Source organism: Pseudophryne corroboree, chromosome 1 (genome assembly GCF_028390025.1).
Source record: "Pseudophryne corroboree isolate aPseCor3 chromosome 1, aPseCor3.hap2, whole genome shotgun sequence".
Classification (NCBI taxonomy): domain Eukaryota; kingdom Metazoa; phylum Chordata; class Amphibia; order Anura; family Myobatrachidae; genus Pseudophryne; species Pseudophryne corroboree.
This window is the reverse complement of record NC_086444.1, coordinates 697706662-697731499: the sequence shown is the minus strand read 5'-3', so window position 1 is coordinate 697731499 and position 24838 is coordinate 697706662. Positions and strand designations below refer to the sequence as shown.

Sequence of the window (24838 nt, the reverse complement as noted above, 5' to 3'; positions counted from 1 at the left end):
GGAATGTGATAGAAAGATGTTTTGGTGAGCTGAAATCTAGGTTTCGGTGTCTGGATAAGTCTGGTGGCCTTTTGTTGTATAGTCCCTTGAAGGTGACTCAAATTGTGTTCTGCTGCTGCTTTCTTCATAACATGTGTTTGCAACAACATCTGCCGCAAGCAGAGGAATTAGAGACATCTGGTAATATTTGGAGTACAGATGTAGGGAGGCAGGTTAGGCAAGACCTCATAAATCGTTATTTTTAAGGTAAGTTTTGTTTGCTTCTTTCATTTGTTGTGTATGGCTAAATATATCTTGCCCCATTTTTCAATTAAAAACCATTACTCAGAATGTGTCTGTCTCCTTGAGACATACAAACATACCCTCGCTTTATGCTATACAAATGTAGCATTTGTATTGTGTTTATTTAAAAACTCAAAACAACAGATTATGAGTTGTATGCATGAAGTGTTAATAAACTTGGATTGAAAATGTATTACAAGCACACATAATCCACATAGTAATTTATTTTGTATTTTACTTTATGATTGTGTGTAACGTCCTAATGCACAGGTTCTCAAACTCGGCCCTCAGGACCCCACACAGTGCATGTTTTGTAGGTAACCCAGTAGAAGCACAGGTGTATGAATTACTCACAGACACATTTTAAAAGGTTCACAGGTGGAGCTAATTATGTCACTTGTGATTCTATGAGGAGACCTGCAAAACAGGCACTGTGTGGGGTCCTGAGGCCCGAGTTTAAGAACCTGTGTCCTAATTAAACAGTTCTCCATACATATAATATGTTAGCCTTGAGGAATACATGTGTCCCTATGTGTGATGCTCCATCATATTTAAGGGACACAAACTTAGTCTCATAAAAAAAAAACTATTTCGTAATGTTTGCTGCAGTAAACTTGCTGATTTGTAAGTAAATACACAGTTTGACACACATATATATATATATATATTATTATACACATTATTTGTGGGTTTTTAAAAAAAGTAAAATTTCTTTGTTTCTGCATCATGTGTAAGAAACTGAATACTAATTTTTAACACACACAAACATGGCCCAACAATAATGACATTCATTTTGGCACTGAATTATCTAAATTCAATCACAACATATTAAAACCTTTTTAGCCAGCTCAATTGTGTTATTCTTTTAATGTTGTATAGAGAAGAAAGGTAAAAGAGTTAAAATCACATTGTAATTTGTATTGTTCATGGATGAAACTGCCTGGCTGCCAATTATTGTGTCTGCAGGATATGAGAATGATTGGAATCTAGAAAGAGTAATGATTAAAAAAAAAATCAAGTGGTCTGGTTACTTCCTGCGAAAGACATTCTGCCTGGCTGCCAATTATTGTGTCTGCAGGATATGAGAATGATTGGAATCTAGAAAGAGAAATGATTAGAAAAAAAATCAAGTGGTCTGGTTATTTCCTGCTAACATCTGTGTGCAGCTCAAACAACATTTCCCTCCTCCAAAAAAATTCAAAGATGGTAAAGAATAAATGTGCGTACAAATTTCCTGTTGTTGTATGTACCACTTATAATTAATGATATTGTACAAATTGTCAAGGAGCTAAGTGTTATATCTATTTTGGCAAACATACACTTACTAAGTATTTTGATGTACTTCTCTGAAATTAAAAATGTGAGGTTTATTTGTTAATTTTTTTTGGGTGGCTGCTTGTCCTGCCCTTTGCCTTTACCACTGTCATGTTGGCGTGCTCTGGTGGAGCGTCTTGGTGGTGATGACACTGGCGTGATATTTGGAGTAGTCGTACCAGAACTGCTGCTTGTTTACTGTTGGTGCATGGATCTGAGTGTTTCATTGAGGTTAATGAGGGTGGCATTGAGTTCACGTGTAGCAGCATTTTGATTGTCTACAATTCGGAATAAAGTTTCATTTATCTTTTGATTGTTTTGAAAAATGTTCATATAGCTTTGCTGTTGTCTGTGCTCTTCTCCCATTAGTCTGTTCTGTTCTACCATTATGCTCTGTAAGTTGCCCATGACCTGTGTAATGTCTGCACGCATGAGTTCCATGGTATTGCCAATTCTCGTGGTTTGTTCATTTTGTCTACTCATATTTCTGGTTATTCTTGTGAGGTGACATGGTAGGCTTGCAAACATTTGTGTCTGCCTACACAGGCAATCTTCATTAGTGGCCTGCTGTCTAGCCCAAATGCTCCAAAACACGTGATCAGGGCCTTGTGTTACTGGTGTTGTTGGGCTGTGTTGTGGTGGTGGTGTGCTTTGCTGTGGTGGTGTATTCACAGGTGCTGGGGGCCTGATTCCTTGGCTTAATGGCTGCATTTCTAACATGATTGTCTCATCCATGTCACTGTGTTGCTGTTGTTGCGGAGGGATGCTGTTATCAGGACTAGAAGCTGAAATTTAGAAAAATTATCTGTTAGCTATCCATATGTTTGAAAAATTATAACAAATCACTACACATGGAACACATGTCATTAACTGTTGCTTTCAGATATCCTGCCTAGCAACATCATCACTCATAACTTAAATACATACATATGCCTGTTTGTGGCAAATGTGTCTGGTTACTTCATTGTGAAAACAAACACATTACTTTTATTGCAGATCAGACATACTCCACCATAAAAACACATTGTAATCCATAATGTGTTGCCTTATAGCTTTTCAAAAACAAACATAGTAATGTTTTTATATGTATTTGGCAATGTTAGGTCAAACACACATGTGAAAATTTGTTAAACAACCTTACTATTTTCCAAAATTAAACATGAGTTTCTGTTGCAGCATCTTACACACAATGTGCTACTGTATGGCTGAAGTGGACATACATATCTTTACAGGATGTGGACAAGGCCATTTTGCTAGGATTCCATTTCATGTTTTACTGACTTCGGTAAGTATATCAGATTTTGATGTGTTTTGACTTAATGCGTTTAAGTAAAAGTTTTATTACGATCTGAAATTTATTACATTTATTTCAGTTTGATACTCACAATCAAGATGAGGGGAGTGTGGTTCACGTCTTGGAGATGTGTCCAAAATTGGAGTGGGGGGGACTGAACATACTGTCGATAATCTTCGTGGCGGGGTAGCCTGCTGTGGTTGGCCCTGGACATCAGACCTTGCTTTCTTTGCTGCCACATGTTTTTTTTGGTGGTGTGTTACAGAAGTCCGACTTCTGCTGCTCCAGACTTCTTTTGATGGACCTAGTATTGAAAGTTAAATTTTGTTATGGCCGTTCCTTTACAAACATACCCTATACTACAATGGACACTTTACCTGCTTCCGCAGCGTCATCATCATCAGATGTCATGGGAGTTACTGTAGGACGACCAGTACTGCTTTTTTCCAACACTGTAAAACCAAAATAAAATCTCATGTATTCATGCTATTGTTGATAGATCCACCCATTATGCTTATAAACTGTCAGACTTGGTTTTGTCTGTGTCCCCGGAGGGGGCGCTAGTGGGTCAGTGGAGGTGGATGGGAGAAAACGAGGAGGCTGGATTATGTTTCTGCGCATGAGCGCAATGATATTTATTAAACAGATGGTTCACAAAACGGCAGCAGAAAATAACAGTAGGAAATGCAAATGTCAATTGTACAGCGTGGCAGCTGAAAGTCTATGGTAACAGAATGAATGGAGACTGATGAAATGATAACAGGTAGTGATGATAACAGATGAGTGATAACTTGGCAGAGAATATTCTGGTATGGGAACCAGAGCAGATTAAAACATGGAACCAGCAGAGATGGTGTTGTATGGCAAACCTGGTAGCAGAGGCAGGAGTCTGACTATGTCCACAGTGCAGGTGATGAGGCACTGGCAGCATGCAAGCTGCATCACAGGTGGGGAGATGGAACACACCTGGAGTCAGTCTCTACTGCTAGGCTGAAGCACACAGAGATGGTGGTGAGTGTGAAGCCTGTAGATCAGTGATTTTCAACCTTTTTTAACTTGCGGCACACCGACAAGACTTTCAAATTGCCAAGGCACACCATCAGTGCCTCACGGGGCAAAACAAACACATGCAGTGGCCCCCACAATAATTAAACAAACAGTTGCCCCCACAGTAATGAAACAAGCACATTGGCCCCCACAATAGTACAAGCACATTGGCCCTCACAGTAGTACAAATACATTGGACCTAAAATTATTAAAAGTAGTAAATCAAACAAACTGCCCCCCACATTAATACAAATACAATGACCTATCCAGTATTAAAACAATTGCTCTGTAACGTAAGAGAGTGTCCCTCCACAGAAAAACAAAACACACTGGCTCTTACTGTACCTATCTGTTGGTGAGAAAGAAGGAGCTCAGTTGTCACTGCCATTCAGTGAAGGGGAGCTTCAGCAGCCTTAAACACGTGTGACAGGAGAAGGGAGCAGCAGCACTAAGCAGACGCGGACAGGCAGGTGGGCGTGCGGGGACACGGACAGGCAGGTGGGCGTGCGGGGACGCGGACAGGCAGGTGGGCGTGCGGGGACGGGGTGCAATGACGCGCTGTGTGTGAATGACCTATGATGTGTATAGGTCATGGTCCGTGCCGCATCTGAGCTGCCCGGGTCCGAAATGTTATGTTAATTAAAGGTGGCAGATCCGCACCTAGTCAGCAGCTCAGGCGGCACACTTAGTAACTGCTCACGGCACACTAGTGTGCCGCGGCACAGCGGTTGAAAACCGCTGCTGTAGATGGAAGCAGGTATTGCTGGGGCTTGTAGTTCCACGGAGCTGTGAGAAGTAACCAGGAGTACAGAGTCTCAGGTAGATAGCCAGGAACACGGAACAGCAGGTAGGTATCCAGGTACACGGAGGAATCAGGAACCAGATCCTTACACATGAGTCGCAGGAGTGACACCAAGTTCAGGATGCCTGCAGACTGATCCTGCAGCTTCATATATACCCCTTGTTACACAGTCATTGGTGGAGTGAGGAAAAGTGGGTGCGGCCAAGCACCGGATTGGCCGCCGTATGCTGACTGCTGGAGGCTGTCATGGCGGTGCCCATGCCGCGGCCTAGCGGGAACGCGGCGTGCTACACGCCCGCTATCACAGTAGCGCTCCCAGGCCCAGGATGGCGTCTGATGGCAGAGACGCGGATGACAGATGAACGCAGGGACCCAGGACGGAGTCCGCAGCGGCGGACAGATGTCACCGTGGTGAGTCGATTCCTGACAGTACCCCCCCCCTTTAAGGCACCCACGTGGCTTGGAAGGATGAGTGTTATGGAAGACACGGACCAACCTTGGAGCATGGACATCCAACGAATTTACCCAACTTCTCTCCTCTGGGCCATAACCGGACCAATCGACAAGGTATTGAAGACGTCCATACCGGCAACGGGAATCCAGAATCTTGCCAACCTCGAACTCCACGCCCCGCTGAGTTCGAACTTTGGGACCAACTGGAAGAGCTCTTTGGAAACGATTCAGGACTAAAGGTCTGAGGAGAGAAACATGAAAAGCATTAGGTATTCGCAGAGAAGGTGGTAACTTCAGCTTGTAGGCCACAGGGTTGATGACTCTTTCGACAGGAAAGGGACCAATGAAACGTGGTGCAAATTTCATAGACGGGACCCTAAGACGGAGGTTCCGGGTAGACAGCCAAACCTTGTCCCCAGGTTTCAGGCTAGGAACTGCACGTCTTTTGCGATCAGCAAAGTATTTATACCGGCTGGAGGCCTTTTTGAGAGAAGTGTGAATCTTCCTCCAGATTGAAGAAAACTGACTCAGGGCAGTAGTGGCAGCAGGAACATCCATGTGAGGGAGTTCTTGGAAATCTGGAACACGAGGATGTTGCCCATACACTGCAAAGAATGGAGTTGTCTCAGTAGCAGTGTGGTAGCGGAAGTTGTGGGCAAACTCGGCCCATGGGAGCAGATCAAACCAGTCATCCTGAGAAGATGAAACATACAACCTTAAAAATGTCTCTAGTTCTTGATTTACCCTCTCTGTCTGCCCATTCGTCTGAGGATGGTAAGATGACGAGAACTTCAGTTTAACCTGCATGGCAGAACAGAGAGCCCTCCAAAACCTCGCTACAAACTGTACACCTCGGTCGGATATTATTTCTGAGGGTAGACCATGTAAGCGGAAAATCTCCCGTAGGAAGATTTGGGTGAGTTTTGGGGCAGAAGGGAGACCCTGGAGAGGAACAAAATGGGCCATCTTGGTAAATCTGTCCACTACAACCCAGATGGTATTGTATCCTTGAGAAGGAGGAAGGTCGGAGATAAAGTCCATGGACAGGTGTGACCAAGGGTGACTAGAAACAGACAATGGTTGTAACTGACCTGCTGGAGACTGACGAGGAGTCTTGTGCTGCACACACTTAGGACAGGATGCCACGAAATCCTTGATGTCAGCTTTCATCTTTGGCCACCAGTATGTCTCAGAGAGGAACTTGAAGGTTTTCAGAACACCGGGATGACCAGTGAACTTGGATTGATGGGCCCAAGACAGCAACTTGGGACGGAGTTCTGGGGAAACAAAAGTCTTACCAGGAGGAGGAGCTGGGGAGACTTGAGATGCAGCAAATACCACTGGACTCAGGATGGAATGTGGAACTGAGTCAGGCGTTTCCTCTTCGGATTCCATAGATCGGGATAAGGCGTCAGCTTTAACATTCTGCGAACCTGGGCGGAAATGAAGCTTAAAGTTAAAACGTGAGAAAAACATAGCCCACCTGGACTGGCGAGGATTAAGGCACTGGGCTGCCTTTAAATATAGCAGATTTTTATGATCCGTGTAGATGTTGAACGGATGTTTGGCCCCTTCCAGGAGATACCTCCATTCCTCGAGGGCCAGCTTAATCGCCAGTAGTTCTTGATCTCCAACGGAATAGTTAGCTTCTGCAGGGAGGAATTTACGAGAATAAAATCCACAGGGGTGGATTTTCCCATCAGTTCCCTTCTGGGAGAGAACAGCTCCAACTCCAACTGTAGAGGCATCCACCTCCAACTCGAACGGTCTGTTTACATCTGGCTGGGACAGAACTGGAGCAGACATAAAGGCCAGCTTGATTTTCTGGAAGGCCGCTAAAGCCTCTTCTGACCAGTTGGAATGGTCTGCCCCTTTCCGAGTTAAGTTGGTAATAGGAGCGATGAGAGTGGAGAATCCCCGAATAAATTTCCTATAGTAGTTGGCAAATCCCAGGAACCGCTGAATAGACTTGAGAGAATTTGGAATGGACCAATTGGCAATGGCTTCCAACTTTGTCGGGTCCATCTGGAGATCCGATCCGGAAATTATATATCCCAGGAAGGGTATAGAGGAAACTTCAAAGGTACACTTGGATAGTTTACCGTAGAGCCGGTTCTCACGAAGACGTCGGAGGACTTCACGGACTTGTAGACGATGAGAGGGAAGATCTTGGGAGAAGATGAGGATATCATCCAGATAAACAACGAGGTATTTATACAGAACGTCACGGAAGATTTCGTTCACAAAGTGTTGGAACACTGCTGGGGCATTACTCAACCCGAATGGCATTACCAGGTACTCGTAATGACCATCTCGAGTGTTAAAAGCTGTCTTCCATTCGTCACCACTCCGGATTCTGATGAGGTTGTAGGCACCGCGGAGATCTAGCTTGGTGAAGATGCGGGCTCCTTTAACTCTGTCAAATAATTCGGTAATGAGTGGTAATGGATAACTATTTTTAATGGTAATGTCATTGAGACCCCGGTAGTCAATGCATGGACGCAGTCCTCCATCCTTCTTTTTAACAAAGAAGAAGCCTGCACCAGCGGGTGATGATGAAGGACGGATGAATCCCTTCTGTAAATTCTCCCTGATGTAGTCGCTCATCGCTTCAGTTTCGGGAACAGATAACGGGTAGGTACGCCCCCTAGGTGGCTTCTTGCCAGGAAGGAGATCGATGGGACAATCCCATTCTCTATGGGGCGGCAGGACATCCGCGGCTTTTTCACTGAAGACATCAGAGAAATCTTGATAAGCCGCAGGAAGACTTGACTGGGTTTTTACTTCAGTAGACTTGATTGGACAAACTTGGGCTAAACAGGACTGATGGCAATGTGAACCCCATGAAGTAAGTTGTAACGTTGACCAGTCAAACTGTGGATTGTGTAGCTGGAGCCAGGGCATGCCCAAAACGATCTCCTGGGTGGCTTGAGGAATAACTAAGAACTTTATTAATTCTGAGTGTAGGAACCCAACTCCCAAAACCACTGGTGCAGTTTGGTGAGAAATATTCCCCTTGGAGATTCGGCTACCATCCACGGCGGTAATGTAGACTGGGTAAGAAAGTTCACATACAGGCAAGCAAAATTTATTTACCGCAGCTTGAGTGATGAAATTTCCTGCGGCTCCACAGTCCACTAATGCTGATGCAGACTGAAGCCCAACTGAAGTCTCTAAAGTCACAGGAAGGATAAGGTCTTGATTAGAAGGAGCTTGTCTAGAAGATCCCAACTTGACTCCTCCTTTACAAGTCAGGATCTGGCGTTTCCCGAACGCACTGTGCAGGAATTAATCTGGTGACCTGCAGCCGCACAATAAAGACATAGTCTCTCACGAAGTCTTCTTGACCGCTCCTCAGGAGTTAGGCGGGACCTATTTATTTGCATAGGCTCATCAGAAGGTGGAGACTGGAACTGTACGGAAGGTATCATCCTTGATCTGCGTGGCTCACTCCGAGCACGTTCATTGTTGCGTTCGCGGATGCGAGAGTCCAACTTGATGCACAAGGAAATTAAATCGGACAATTGTACAGGAAGATCGCGGGTTGCCAGTTCGTCCTTGATCCGATCAGAGAGTCCATGCCAGAAAGCTGCTACCAGGGCTTGATTGTTCCACTGAATCTCTGCGGCCAACGTCTGGAACTGGATGACATATTGTCCCATACTACGGGTACCTTGACGAAGTTGGATTAGGTCGGCAGAAGCTGATGTTGCACGACCAGGCTCGTCAAAGATCCGTCTGAAGGTTGACACGAATTCTGCATAGTTGTTAATCAGAGGGTCGGCACGTTCCCACAGAGGAGACACCCAACTCAAAGCAGATCCAGAAAGTAGAGAGATGATGTAGGCAACCTTGGATCTTGACGTGGGGAAATTATGTGACAACAATTCAAACTGGATTTCACATTGGTTGAGAAACCCGCGACATAACTTTGGGCTGCCATCATACTTGCTTGGCACGGGCAGGTGCAGACGTGACACTGGAGCTGATGCAGCCGGCATAGAAGGACTCACAGTACTGGCAGGTGCTGGAGTAACAGGAACTGTAGAAGTGTGTACACTAGGCAGGGATTGCTGTAGTGTATCTATCCGGGAGGACATCCCTTGCAGGAACTGGAACATCTGCTGCTGCACAGCCTCTTGACCATCCAAACGGGAGACCAGATTTTGCAAGGCCTCTGACCCCACACTCCGTCCACCATCCGAGTCCATCGATCCTGAACTTACTGTCAGACTTGGTTTTGTCTGTGTCCCCGGAGGGGGCGCTAGTGGGTCAGTGGAGGTGGATGGGAGAAAACGAGGAGGCTGGATTATGTTTCTGCGCATGAGCGCAATGATATTTATTAAACAGATGGTTCACAAAACGGCAGCAGAAAATAACAGTAGGAAATGCAAATGTCAATTGTACAGCGTGGCAGCTGAAAGTCTATGGTAACAGAATGAATGGAGACTGATGAAATGATAACCGGTAGTGATGATAACAGATGAGTGATAACTTGGCAGAGAATATTCTGGTATGGGAACCAGAGCAGATTAAAACATGGAACCAGCAGAGATGGTGTTGTATGGCAAACCTGGTAGCAGAGGCAGGAGTCTGACTATGTCCACAGTGCAGGTGATGAGGCACTGGCAGCATGCAAGCTGCATCACAGGTGGGGAGATGGAACACACCTGGAGTCAGTCTCTACTGCTAGGCTGAAGCACACAGAGATGGTGGTGAGTGTGAAGCCTGTAGATGGAAGCAGGTATTGCTGGGGCTTGTAGTTCCACGGAGCTGTGAGAAGTAACCAGGAGTACAGAGTCTCAGGTAGATAGCCAGGAACACGGAACAGCAGGTAGGTATCCAGGTACACGGAGGAATCAGGAACCAGATCCTTACACATGAGTCGCAGGAGTGACACAAAGTTCAGGATGCCTGCAGACTGATCCTGCAGCTTCATATATACCCCTTGTTACACAGTCATTTGTGGAGTGAGGAAAAGTGGGTGCGGCCAAGCACCGGATTGGCCGCCGTATGCTGACTGCTGGAGGCTGTCATGGCAGCGCCCATGCCGCGGCCTAGCGGGAACGCGGCGTGCTACACGCCCGCTATCACAGGAGCGCTCCCAGGCCCAGGATGGCGTCTGGTGGCAGAGACGCGGATGACAGATGAACGCAGGGACCCAGGACGGAGTCCGCAGCGGCGGACAGATGTCACCGTGGTGAGTCGATTCCTGACATAAACATTAATTGTTTAAAAAAACATAAGGACCGTAAACCAAAAAAACACTACATAAAACAATAAACATTGTCCAACAGCCATATGCACTATGGAAAGTGCAACACAGGAAAATATGTACAGGACATAGATAGGACACAAGTAAAAATACATACACTAACAACCAAAAACACACACATCTTAATTTTGTAATATAGAAATTGCTCTGTGATGTGGCACTCCAAACACACATTACCACTATATGAGCCAAAAAATAATAATCAAACAACACACTCCTCCACTACCACTGCACAAATCACACACACACACACACACACACACACACACACACACACACACACACACACACACACACACACACACACAAACCAAACCACAAAAAACAAGACTACAAGAATGACAAGACTACTTTCAAACACAATACTACACTCAGAAATCGCAAACAACACTCCTCACCAAACCAAAAACTCACCTACCTCCACAGCACAACCTCCCTCCTCACCACTAACTAAACCCACGAGGTGCGGACGGTTTGGGGCGTATTTATATGGTTGCGCACAGACACTCCTACATCTGAAACACAACCAATCACGAACGGGGATGAAAAACGAAATTAAAAGTGAAAATGCGGCCGGGGTTTTAAAAAAACCCTGCTGCGTTTAACTTAGAAAATAAACCAGCAAAAACAACAAAAACACGTACACAAACAACAATGACGGCCGTAAATGTGCCCCCAAAAAACGACTGGCATCGACATCGGAAACCACGAAAACCATAAAGTCGACTGCTTCGTAACTTTGCGTATATTGGCCCTCATTCCGAGTTGTTCGCTCGCTAGCTGCTTTTAGCAGCATTGCACACACTAGGCCGCCGCCCTCTGGGAGTGTATTTTAGCATAGCAGAATTGCGAACGAAAGATTAGCAAATTTGCGAATAGAAAATTCTTAGCAGTTTCTGAGTAGCTCCAGACTTACTCAGGCATTGCGATCAGTTCAGTCAGTTTCGTTCTTGGTTTGACGTCACAAACACACCCAGCGTTCGCCCAGACACTCCCCCGTTTCTTCAGACACTCCCGCGTTTTTCCCAGAAACGCCAGCATTTTTTCCGCACACTCTCATAAAACGGCCAGTTTCCGCCCAGAAACACCCACTTCCTGTCAATCACACTCCGATCACCAGAACAATGAAAAATCCTCGTTATGCCGTGAGTAAAATACCTAACTTTTGAGTAAAATAACTAAGCGCATGCGCTCTGCGAACCTTGCGCATGCGCAGCAAGCGACTAATCACAATATAGCGAAACTCGGCAACGAGCGAACAACTCGGAATGAGGGCCATAGTTTCAAAAAGTTGCATGAAAATGCACCCGATACAAAACGAGTTAAAACACTACACAAACCGACTCAAACACGAATATTAGTAAATATTGGCCTTGTTGTCCGGATTCATGGAGAAATAATTCCACACCGAAGAGGTGGCTTTTTTGGTAGTTTGCCCAGGCATCACAATGGGCTTCTTCATCCCACAGACAACAGATGTCTCCCCCTGTGCCTGACTTAAACAAACCACATCATTATCAGAATCTTCATCATGAATTTCCTCCTCAGCGCCAGCAACACCTATATCCTCATCCTGGTGTACTTCAACAGTGACATCTTCAATTTCAATATCAGGAACTGGACTGTGGGTGCTCCTTCCAGCACTTGCAGGGGGCATGCAAATGGTAGAAGGAGACACCTCTTCCCGTCCATTGTTGGGAAGGTCAGGCATCGCAACCGCCGACACACTTGGACTCTACTTTAGGATTTGTGATACCATCTCAGAACGCACAGTTCTTTTCTGTGCTTTTTCCAGCTTAACTCTTTTCATTTTTCTAGCGGGAGGATGAGGGCTTCCATCGTCATGTGAAGCTGAACCACTAGTCATGAACATAGGCCATGGCCTCAGCCGTTCCTTGCCACTCCGTGTCATAAATGGCATATTGGCAAGTTTACGTTTCTCCTCAGACCATTTAAATTTCTTTTTTTGGGTCTTTTTTGTGGATTTTACATGCCCTCTACTATCACATTGGGCATCGGCCTTAGCAAACAACGTTGATGGCATTTCATCGTCTATGTCATGGCTAGTGGCAGCAGCTTCAGCACTAGGAGGAAGTGGTTCTTGATCTTTCCCTATTTTATCCTCCAAATTTTTGTTCTACATTATGTTTCTGGAGTTATATAACACAATATGCGGCACAGGAATGACTGATGGCTGATGGCCAGGACACTACCACTGGTCTGATGCAGCACAACACAGCAACACTGTGAGGGACTTGTTGTTGTTATTATTATTATACAGCAGCAGTGGACATATAGCAGCAGCGTATATCACTGTGACTGCCTGGTCACTGGAATGACTGACGGCCAGGACACTACCACTGGTCTGATGCAGCACAACACAGCAACACTGTGAGGAACTTCTTGTTGTTGTTATTATTATAATAATACTGTAGCAATGGACATATAGCAGCAGCGTATACCACTGTGACTTGCTGGTCACTGGAATGACTGATGGCCAGGACACTGCCACTGGTCTGATGCAGGACAACACAGCACCACTGAAAGGGACTTATATAGCTACACTGGATATATGGCAGCAGAGGGCACCACCACTGTGACTGGTCACTGGACTGATGCTGCACAATACACTTCCCCTGGTCTAATGCAGGCCAACACAGCACCACTGAAAGGGACTTATACAGCTACACTGGATATATGGCAGCAGAGGACACCACCACTGTGACTGGTCACTGGACTGATGCTGCACAAGACACTACCGCTGGTCTGATGCAAGACAACACAGCAAAAATGCAAGGGACTTATACAGCAGCCAGCAGCACTGGGGACATATAGCAGCAGAGGACACCAACACTGTGACTGGTCACTGGACTGATGCTGCACAAGACACTACCGCTGGTCTGATGCAAGACAACACAGCAAAAATGCAAGGGACTTATACAGTAGCCAGCAGCACTGGGGACATATAGCAGCAGAGGACACCAACACTGTGACTGGTTGGACTGATGCAGCACAATACACTGACTACACTGGACTGGACTGAGCAGCACAACACAGTACAAGACTCGCCACCCAGTGGCGTAAGTTCATCACAGTCGCCCGGAGGCAAGATAAATATTGGTACCCCCCCTATTTCCTATATTAAGATAAATATATGTATGTGTGCATATATATATATATACAGTATATATATATATACGCACACATACATATATTTATCTTAATATAGGAAATAGGAGGGGCACCAATATTTATATATATGTGTGTGTGTGTGTGTGTGTGTGTGTGTGTGTGTGTGTGTGTGTGTGTGTGGAGTGTTCTGAAAACAATTTATATACTGTATTTACACATTTAATTGTATTTTATTTCAAATCACACATTTCTTAGCAGTCATGCCCAGGATTAGAACCCATGGCCTGTTACACTGACAGCAGACACTTTACTGATGGAGTTATTTGCTCCTGTAGAGGAAGCATGAGAATGCTAACTATATGAAGTTACGTGTAATTGTCAGAGAAGTAACTTCATATAGTTAGAATTCTCATATTTCCTATAGAGGAGCAAATAGCTTCATCAGTAAGGTGTCTGCTTCCAGTGTAATAGGTTGTGGTTTCTAATCCTGGGTGCGATACTTGTAAACTGAGTATATTCAGTATAATAAAGAGGGTGTGATTTGTAAAGTGCAGGGACCAGTGATGAAGTCGGCCACTGAAGAGATAGCGGCAGCTATGAATTAACTTAATTCAATGGTGTCACAGAATGGGAGGAGAGGTGCCCCCTTCAGAGCAGGAGCCCGGCGGCAGATGACTCCGTTGCCTCCCAGAGTTCTGCCTCTGTCGCCACCCCACTTTTCCACCCCCACACAGACACTGAAGACGGAGACATGTCCTCTCACTACACTCTCCGAGACTGGAGTGAAAATGGCCGCGACGTGCGGCTCCTTATATGGAATCCAAATCCTGCGAGAATCCGACAGCGGGATGATGACGTTTTGCCTCGTTCGGGTTTCCGAGTCAGGCAGGAAAACCCGAGCCGAGCTCAAAACCGGACTTGAATGGTGAAGTTCGGTAGGGTTCGGTTCTCTGAGAACCGAACCCGCTCATCTCTAAGTTTTACCAACGTGGATACCGCCCCGGTTGTCACCACTATTATTGATGCTCCTGCCTTTAATGTAGTAATAATAATAATAATAATAATAATATTAATAAAATTAAACAATATTTTCCCCCTAAGACCCTTTTCAGACATGCATCAAAATCCCAGGTTTGTGCACGTGAATGTGCATCATGAATCATGAATGCGCATTTGGTATATCTGAGTGCAAACGACCCTTCACCTGACAAGGGTCATAGACAGTGTCGGACTGAGGCATAAAGAGCCCAGCGGGGGAATGCAGTGGTAAGGGCCCATGTTTAAAGGTGTGGCTAGTCTCCTGAAGGGGTGTGGCCAGCCACCACATTGGTTTGCCTAACCATGAGAGAGTGCATGGGCTGGGCCCCTTGATAAATATATATAGTAAATACTGCTAATGTCTGCATGATAATGTACCAGAGAAATACCCCATAGTCCTGTGCAGTATAAGGTAACATGTACAGTATAATGTACAATTCAAGTGCACAGTCTGGAACCTGATCCATAATGGAGGGGAAGGGCACCCCAGACAGGGGGGCCCACCGGTGGTTTCCACTGTACCCCTGTGGGCCAGTCCAACCCTGGTCGTAGAAGTGAAACCCGGAAATTTGCCGACGTACTAGACCCAGCAATTTCCCAGGTCTGATGTCTGAAAGGGGTCATAATAACATAGTAACATAGTAATTGAGGTTGAAAAGAGGCAAATTGTCCATCGTGTTCAACCTGTTTTAAGTTGTGATGATTCTACATACACGCTGAATAATGTTTTATGACTAGTTAACTACTATAACTCATATTACCCCCCGGATTACCCACGTTGATATTTTAAATATTATAACCTTGGATATCATTTTCATTCAGAAATTTATCCATTCCCTTTTTAAATACATTTACAGAGTCCGCCATTACCACCTTCCCTGCGCGGGGAATTCCACATCTTAATTGCCTTAACAGTGAAGAACCCTTTCCTCTGTTGCGTTCGGAACTTTTTCTCCTCCAGCCGCAGCGAGTGCCCACGTGTCCTAAACTGTGTTCTTTTAATAAATAATTCCTCTGATAACTCTTTGTGATGCCCCTTTACATATCTGAAGTAGAGATGTGCACCGGAAATTTTTCGGGTTTTGTGTTTTGGTTTTGTATTCGGTTCCGTGGCCGTGTTTTGGCAAAACCTCCCTGAAATTTTTTTGTCGGATTCGGGTGTGTTTTGGATTTGGGTTTTTTTTTAAAAAAAACCCCCTCAAAAACAGCTTAAATCATAGAATTTGGGGGTCATTTTGATCCTATAGTATTATTAACCTCAATAACCATAATTTACACTCCTTTCCAGTCTGTTCTGAACACCTCACACCTCACAATATTATTTTTAGTCCTAAAATTTGCACCGAGGTCGCTGAATGACTAAGCTAAGCGACCCAAGTGGGCGGCACAAACACCTGGCCCATCTAGGAGTGGCACTGCAGTGTCAGACAGGATGGCACTTAAAAAAATTAGCCCCAAACATCACATGATGCAGAGATAAATAAAAAAAAGAGGTGCAAGATGTAATTGTCCTTGGGCCCTCCCACCCACCCTTATGTTGTATAAACACAACAGGACATGCACACTTTAACAAACCCATCATTTCAGCCACAGGGTCTGCCACACGACTGTGGCTGAAATGACTGGTTGGTTTGGGCCCCCACCAAAAAAGAAGCAATCAATCTCTCCTTGCTCAAACTGGCTCTACAGAGGCAAGATGTCAACCTCATCATCATCCCCGATTCCTCACCCCTTTCACTGTGTACATCCCCCTCCTCACAGAGTATTAATTCGTCCCCACTGGAATACACCATCTCAGGTCCCTGTGTACTTTCTGGAGGCAATTGCTGGTGAATGTCTCCACGGAGGAATTGATTATAATTCATTTTGATGAACATCATCTTCTCCACATTTTCTGGAAGTAACCTTGTACGCCAATTGCTAACAAGGTGACCGGCTGCACTAAACACTCTTTCGGAGTACACACTGGAGGGGGGGTGGGGGGGGGGGGCACTTAGGTAAAATAAAGCCAGTTTGTGCAAGGGCCTCCAAATTGCCTCTTTTTCCTGCCAGTATACGTACGGACTGTCTGACGTGCCTACTTGGATGCGGTCACTCATATAATCCTCCACCATTCTTTCAATGGTGATAGAATCATATGCAGTGACAGTAGACGACATGTCAGTCTGAAGGCAGGTCCTTCAGTCCGGACCAGATGTCAGCACTCGCTCAAGACTGCCCTGCATCACTGACAGCGGGTGGGCTTGGAATTCTTAGCCTTTTCCACGTGGCCCCAGTTGCGGGAGAATGTGAAGGAGGAGCTGGGTCACGTTCCGCTTGACTTGACAAGTGTCTCACCAGCAGGTCTTTGAACATGTGCAGACTTGTGTCTGCCGGAAAGAGAGATACAACGTAGGCTTTAAACCTAGGATCGAGCACGGTGGCCAAAATGTAGTGCTCTGATTTCAACAGATTGACCACCCGTGAATCCTGGTTAAGCGAATTAAGGGCTCCATCCACAAGTCGCACATTCCTAGCGGAATCGCTCTGTTTTAGCTCCTCCTTCAATGTCTCCAGCTTCTTCTGCAAAAGCCTGATGAGGGGAATGACCTGACTCAGGCTGGAAGTGTCTGAACTGACTTCACGTGTGTCAAGTTCAAAGGGTTGCAGAACCTTGCACAACGTTGAAATCATTCTCCACTGTGCTTGAGTCAGGTGCATTCCCCCTCCTTTGCCTATGTCGCAGGCAGATGTAAAGGCTTGAATGGCCTTTTGCTGCTCCTCCATCCTCTGAAGCATATAGAGGGTTGAATTCCGCCTCGTTACCACCTCTTGTTCAGATGATGGCGGGGCAGGTTCAGGAGTGTTTGCTGGTGCTCCAGTCTTCGGCACGCGGTGACTGAATGCCAAAAGTGGCCCGCAATTCTTCGGGCCACCGACAGCGTCTCTTGCACGCCCCTGTCATTTCAAAAAAAAATCTGCACCACCAAATTCAATGTATGTGCAAAACATGGGACGTGCTGGAAATTGCCCACATGTAATGCACGCACAATATTGGTGGCGTTGTCCGATGTCACAAATCCCAATTGGGGTAAGCCATTCTGCGATGATGTTCCTCAGTTTCCGTAAGAGGTTGTCAGCTGTGTGCCTCTTATGGAAAGCGGTGATACATAGTGTAGCCTGCCTAGGAACGAGTTGGCGTTTGCAAGATGCTGCTACTGGTGCCGCCGCTGCTGTTCTTGCTGTGGGAGGCAATACATCTACCCAGTGGGCTGTCACAGTCATATAGTCCTGAGTCTGCCCTGCTCCACTTGTCCACATGTCCGTGGTTAAGTGGACATTGGGTACAACTGCATTTTTTAGGACACTGGGGACTCTTTTTCTGACGTCTGTGTACATTCTCTGTATCGCCTGCCTAGAGAAGTGGAACCTAGATGGTATTTGGTACCGGGGACACAGTACCTCAAGCAATTCTCTAATTCCCTGTGAATTAACGGTGGATACCGGACACACGTTTAACACCAACACAGCTGCCAAGACCTGAGTTATCCGCTTTGCAGCAGGATGACTGCTGTGATATTTCATCTACCTCGCAAAGGATTGTTGGACAGTCAATTGCTTACTGGAAGTAGTACAAGTGGTCTTCCGACTTCCCCTCTGGGATGACGATCGACTCCCAGCAGCAACAACAGCAGCACCAGCAGCAGTAGGCGTTACACTCAAGGATCCATCGGAGGAATCCCAGTTAGGAGAGGACTCGTCAGACTTGCCAGTCACATGGCCTGCAGGACTATTGGCGTTCCTGTCTAAGGAGGAAATTGACAGTGAGGGAGTTGGTGGTGTGGTTTGCAGGAGCTTGGGTACAAGAGGAAGGGATGTAGTGGTCAGTGGACTGCTTCCGCTGTCATCCAAAGTTTTTGAACTTGTCACTGACTTATGATGAATGCGCTGCAGGTGACGTATAAGGGAGAATGTTCCGAGGTGGTTAACGTCCTTACTTATTACAGCTTGACAAAGGCAACACACGGCTTGACACCTGTTGTCCGCATTTGTGTTAAAATAATTCCACACCGAAGAGGTGATTTTTTTTGGTAATTTGACCAGGCATGTCAATGGCCATATTCATACCGCGGACAACAGGTGTCTCCCCGGGTGCCTGACTTAAACAAACCACCTCACCATCAGAATCCTCCTTGTCAATTTCCTCCTCAGCGCCAGCAACACCCATATCCAGGGACGTGCAGTCAGGGGAGGCAGTGCCTCCCCTGTCATTAATGATTAAGATAATACAAAGAAGATGCATATGACACATATTCTGTCATTTGTATCTTCTTAATATTATTCTTTGCATTGCTGTTTTCTTTTTGTGTTTGGGAGGCACCGATCGTGGTGCCTCCCGTTGTCACTGGGGAAAGTATGGGGAGCGGGGGGCGGGCACGGGCGGGGACTAGCCATGGGCTGTAAAAGCCCATTAAAAATATATGGGAAAGCGGCACCATTAGTGGTGCCGCTTTCATACAGGGACGTGCTTTCAACCTATGAAAGCACGTCCCTGTCAGTGAGGCCACAGTGATCCGCTGTCAATCACTGTGTGGGCGACGCTGGCGGGGGAGGTGCGGGCGGCTGGATGCGGCGATGTTGCGGACGGCGGGATGCGGCGGTGGTGCGGGCGGCGGCGGTGCGGGTGGCGGGTTGCGGCGGCGGTGCGGTGGCGGAAATTTACCTTTATCCTGCAGAGTTTGGCAGCGGAGCGGTTCCAGTTTAAAAAATGGCGCCTCAGCGTCATTTTTGAAATTCAAGATGGCCGCCGCGAGCCAATCACGGCTCGCCGCGTCATCGCCCCGCCCCCTCCGGCTGACTTATATAAGTCAGTGCGAGGCGGAGGAGAGTCAGTCCGACGGCGAAGGAGGAGCAGTGAAGAGCTCCTGAAGAAAGAAGACGCCGGAAGTCCTGGCTGGGCGGCGGCTATGCAAAAGAGCTTAGCAGCCGCCGCTCACCAAGTGAAGACGCTGGAAGCCCTGGGGGGGGTGGCGCCCCCCAGGTGAAGACGCCGGAAGCCCTGAGAAGGCGGCGGCCACGCAAAAGAGCTTAAAGGCCGCCGCCCCCAGGTGAAGACCCAGTTTAATAAAGCTTATTTTCAAGACGTGTGGTGTTTTATATTAATATTTTCTTTACAGGTGGACTACAGGTGCCAGCGGGCCCTTTATGTCCGGGCATGCTGGCACTTGTGGTTCTCCAAGTGCCAGCATGCTGGGGCAGGCTTGCTGGGTCCTGTAGGCTACCTGTAAAGAACAATATTACTATTGTTTGCAGGTGGACTACGGGTGCCAGCAGGCCCTTTATGTCCGGGTATGCTGGCACTTGTGGTTCTCCCAAGTGCCAGCATGCTGGGGCAGGCTTGCTGGGACCTGTAGGCCACCTGTAAAGAACAATATTAACACACAATGAACCCCGCACCCACCGCCACCAGGGGTGCGGGGCATAGCACTGGGCTATCAGCCCAGTGCTAGTTATTGCTCGGGAGGGGGGACCCCATTTTTATTTTTTGGGGTTCCCACTTTCCGAGGAATTCCAACCCTGGGCTGACTGGCTGGGGGGGGGGCAGATTAATGTTATGGCAGGGGGACACCACACTGAGTGTCTCCCCTGCTATGGCATTACTCCCCCTGGCTGGTTCTGCCTAGTGCTGGTTTTACTGATGTGTTGGGGGACCACACTTTTTTTTTTCGGGGGGGGGGGGGGGGGGGGAGGGCTTGTTAGCTGCCAGTGCCTCCCCAACCAGTGACCTCACCGCACGTCACTGCCCATATCCTCATCCTGGTGTACTTCAACAGTGACATCTTCAATTTGACTATCAGGAACTGGACTGTGGGTGCTCCTTCCAGCACTTGCAGGGGGCATGCAAATGGGGGAAGGCGCCACCTCTTCCCATCCAGTGTTGGAAAGGTTAGGCATTGCAACCGACACAATTGGACTCTCTTTGGGGATTTGTGATTTAGAAGAATGCACAGTTCTTTGCTGTGCTTTTGCCATCTTAACTCTTTTCAGTTTTCTAGTGGGAAGATGAGTGCTTCCATCTTCATGTGAAGCTGAACCACTAGCCATGAACATAGGCCAGGGCCTCAGCCATTCCTTGCCACTCCGTGTCGTAAATGGTATATTGGCAAGTTTACGCTTCTCCTCAGACGCTTTTAATTTATATTTGCAGACGACATTGATGGCATTTCATCATCTCGGCCATGACTAGTGGCAGCAGCTTCAGCACGAGGTGGAAGTTGATCTTGATCTTTCCCTATTTTACCCTCCACATTTTTGTTCTCCATTTTTTAATGTGTGGAATTATATTCCAGTAATATATCAATAGCAATGGCCTACTGTACTATATATGTATACTGTTGGTCACCAAAATGCTGCACTGTAATACTATATATACTGCTCACAAAAATGCAGCACACATATGAAATGGATACTTGCAGTACACAGAGCTGCAAGATACAGCAATGGCCTACTGTACACAACTATATACTGTTGGCCACCAAAATGCTGCACTGTAATACTATATATACTGCTCACAAAAATGCAGCACAGATATGGAATGGATACTTGCAGTGACACAGAGCTGCAAGATACAGCAATGGCCTACTGTACAACTATATACTGAACACAAGAAAGAAGGAACCCTTGGTGCGCTAAAATACTGATAGCAGCCTTAGAGGCCAATAAAGAACCTTTCACCGTGATTCTAAAATGGTACACTAGAAATGGAAAACTTGGAACTCCACGTGGCGCTATTTAAATACCATCAGGAAAAAACTTACACGGTATAATCACATGCAATTTCAGATTCTCACAATTGTATCAATTGGGACCATAGCCAATGTAGTCACATGGAGATTGCAGATCTAACAGCTGGCTTGATTTAAGAACAGAACTAAAAGATATAAAATGTACAATACATAGTGCAAAACTGTTTAAAATTTGTATGGGTTTTTTGGGTTGTATCAGTCCCACTCACATAGGGATGTAATTTTAACGCATGTAGACCATCACAGAGAATGAAGGATGGTATTCACTTTATGCAGAATCTTCCTCCTCAGTACAAAAATATCTAATTTAAAAACAGCAAAATGTATTGAAGACGTCCACATGGTTTGGGCTGCTGGCCCCGGGTATAGTCACCACAAAAGTCCCAGTGTCCCAAAGTCTTTCACCGGCTAGGGCAGCAGCTCCTCCACAGATACACGTCCGGCACGTCTCCCTGCTCAAGCGCTTTCGGACTTACGTCCTTCTTCAGAAGCATGGGAGCTAAAGTGTCCAGTTCCTCCTTAAATAGCACCTTAATTGGCACTAACTCGAAACTCCTGCTGTAACCGGAGCTTTTTTTCCCCTTCCCGGAAGTCACGGCCCCCGGAAGTGACGTATCGGGGAATGCCGTGCGGGTCAGATTCCTTCTCATGCGTCTCAAGTATACCAATATGAGACGCTTGTATTCCCCATCCGCCGGAAATGATGTTAGCAGGAAATAGCCATGCGTTCCATGGCTTAGTATTTGCGTTCCACCGCGGATTCCTCCATAATTCACCAATACTCGTTCATAATATAGAATAAAAACAATAAATAATCTCAGAATATATATAAAAAAATGATCAACAATATGTATAATACAATAAAAAGTAACATATATACACTATAAAAACCATTTTAGTTCAAAGTCACTGTTAAGACCAAGAGGTACTAAAGATTTTAATTTATAGATCCACTTCATCTCTGTTTTTGAAAGGATTGTTTCTATTTCTTTATTGCGTGGTGTGGGATTGATGACTTGAATTCCCCAAAAGGTTTTAAAATGATTAGGATTGGAAGAATGCTTATCTTTAAAATGTGCAGAAACTGTATGAGTTTCCAACCCTTTCCTAACATTATAGGTATGTTCATATAATCTGGTTTTCAAATTGCGGCTGGTTTTACCAATATAAATCAAGCCGCAATCACACTCCAACGCATATATCACATTGCGTGAATTGCACGTAATAAAATCACTAATTGGGTATGTAGTACCATTAACTGTAAATTCCTTAAGTTTACTTGGTCCACTAGTGCATTTGCACATAGCGCACATACCACATCTATAGAAGCCTTTGCTTCTGATACTGCTTCTTTTTATAGGTTCTATGGAACTGTGTACTAAACGATCTTTAATTGACTTCGAACGCCTATAAATAAACTTAGGTCTTGCCGGTAATAAATCTCCAAGAACCGGGTCTTTGGTCAAAACCTTCCAATGCTTTTTTATTACGGATTCAATCTCCTTATGTTGTGAATTAAATCCCATTATAAAGGACCATTTAAAATCCTCATCTTTTATTTTTTCACACCTTCTACCCTGTATTAAGTCCTTTCTCAGGATACCATCAACATTGTCTTGGGCCTTCACTAATAATTCATTAGAGTAACCTTTCTCCAACAGTCTATCAGTAAGTTCCTTTGATTGTACAGCACAGATCTCAGGGTCGGTACAGTTCCTCTTAACCCTGATTAATTGGCTGTAGGGAATTCCATCTAGCCAATTTTCATGATGTTGGCTTGTACGTTCGATGAAACTGTTGGAGTCAGTTGGTTTGCGATACAATTTGGTTCTTAATGAACCATTCTCAACATATAGGCATAAGTCCAAAAAGGTAATTTCCTTATCGCTGACAACTGAAGATAACTTGATATTGAACATATTACCATCAAGGGAAGTCAAGAAAGAACTTAGGTCATCCCGACTGCCCTCCCAAATGAACCAAATATCGTCAATAAAACGACGCCAATGCACCAGGCCCGCCCCCAGAACACCATCTGGCCATACTACAAGATCTTCCCAGTAGGCCATAAATAGATTTGCGTAACTGGGGGCGAACCTGGTGCCCATGGCTGTACCTACCCGCTGGAGGTAATAATTACCATTGAAGATAAAATAATTATTCCGAAGAATAAATTTTATGCCCTCTTTGATGAAATCTTTTAAATCACTGGTATAATCGGATTTGTCTAAAAAATGGGACACTGCTTCCAATCCCTTATCCTCTGCAATAATGGTGTATAGAGTTGACACATCTGCACTCACAAGGAAATAGTTACTCTTCCAATTAAAATCCTCCAGCAGATTTAATAAATGACCAGTATCTTTCAAATAAGACTTAGTCTCTTTGACCAACGGCTGAAGATAATGATCAATAATCATTGATAAATTGGACGTAATGCTGTTGGTCCCTGACACAATAGGTCTACCCGGCGGGTGTAAAGGGTCCTTATGGACCTTAGGCAGGCAGTAAATCGTGGGGATAGATGGTTGTTTGATATTAATGAATTCAAATTCGTCTTTGGTGATGATATTATTCGCAAGTGCTTCAGTAGTTAATTTATGCAATGCCTCACTAATCTTACTAGTGGGATCGGATTTGATCTTTAAATAGGTAACACCATCTCCCAATTGTCGATCTAGCTCTGCTACATAGTCAGTCTTATCCATGAGTACCACTCCGCCGCCTTTATCGGCGGGCTTAATTATTAAATTAGTGTCATCCCTTAGTGATTTTAAAGCTATCCATTCTTTTTTTGTCAGATTACACTTCTTCCGTTTCTTCCGTAAAGTGGTTTCGACTTCATCCAAAACCATCTTACTGAAACAGTCGATAAAACTCCCCTTCACATGTGATGGGTAGAAGGTTGATTTAGGTTTAAATTGAGAGTTGGATGAACCTCCGACACTCTCACTCGATGGTTCTCCTTTGTTAATGAAAAACTTTTTCAACGTAAGTTTACGTATGAACTTTTGAAGGTCTATATAAAACTCGAAGGGTTCTAACTGACTGGTTGGAGCGAACTTTAGTCCTCTAGTAAGTACCCTTTTCTCCTCCATTGTTAGAACCCTTTTACTCAGATTAAATATCTTGACGGAATCATTGGATGTTTTATTAAGGGTGATTGATTTAATTTTTGTTGGGGTTTTTTTCTTTTTAACACCTCCCCTTTTACCCCTTTTAGTAGTGACCTTCCGTTTATTCTGAGTAGACTTGGTTAATTTGGTAGGTTGACCCTTATCAATTAGACAAATCCCCTCCGCCGAGGGGTTCGGTCTAAAAAACCGGACCTATAATGATTGTCTGATTGGAGATTTCTTCCCCATTGGTCCTCTCTTTGGTCCCACTCATCCCTTTCTTTATTCCAATAGTGATTA

At 45.4% G+C, this 24838-nt stretch overlaps 1 protein-coding gene across 1 annotated transcript in view; it reads right to left on the bottom strand.

Annotated features, from left to right (window-relative positions):
- Window positions 1-1130: 1130 nt before the first annotated feature.
- LOC134907761 (uncharacterized) overlaps window positions 1131-24838 on the bottom strand; it is a 113353-nt gene continuing 89645 nt past the window's right edge. The window contains exons 2-4 of the mRNA XM_063914819.1: window positions 3268-3342; window positions 2982-3194; window positions 1131-2381 (exon numbers count right to left, since the gene is read on the bottom strand). Of these exons, the coding sequence (XP_063770889.1) occupies window positions 1792-2381; window positions 2982-3194; window positions 3268-3301 (837 nt within the window). The 5' untranslated portion in view covers window positions 3302-3342 and the 3' untranslated portion in view covers window positions 1131-1791. The remainder of the gene's footprint in view (window positions 2382-2981; window positions 3195-3267; window positions 3343-24838) is intronic.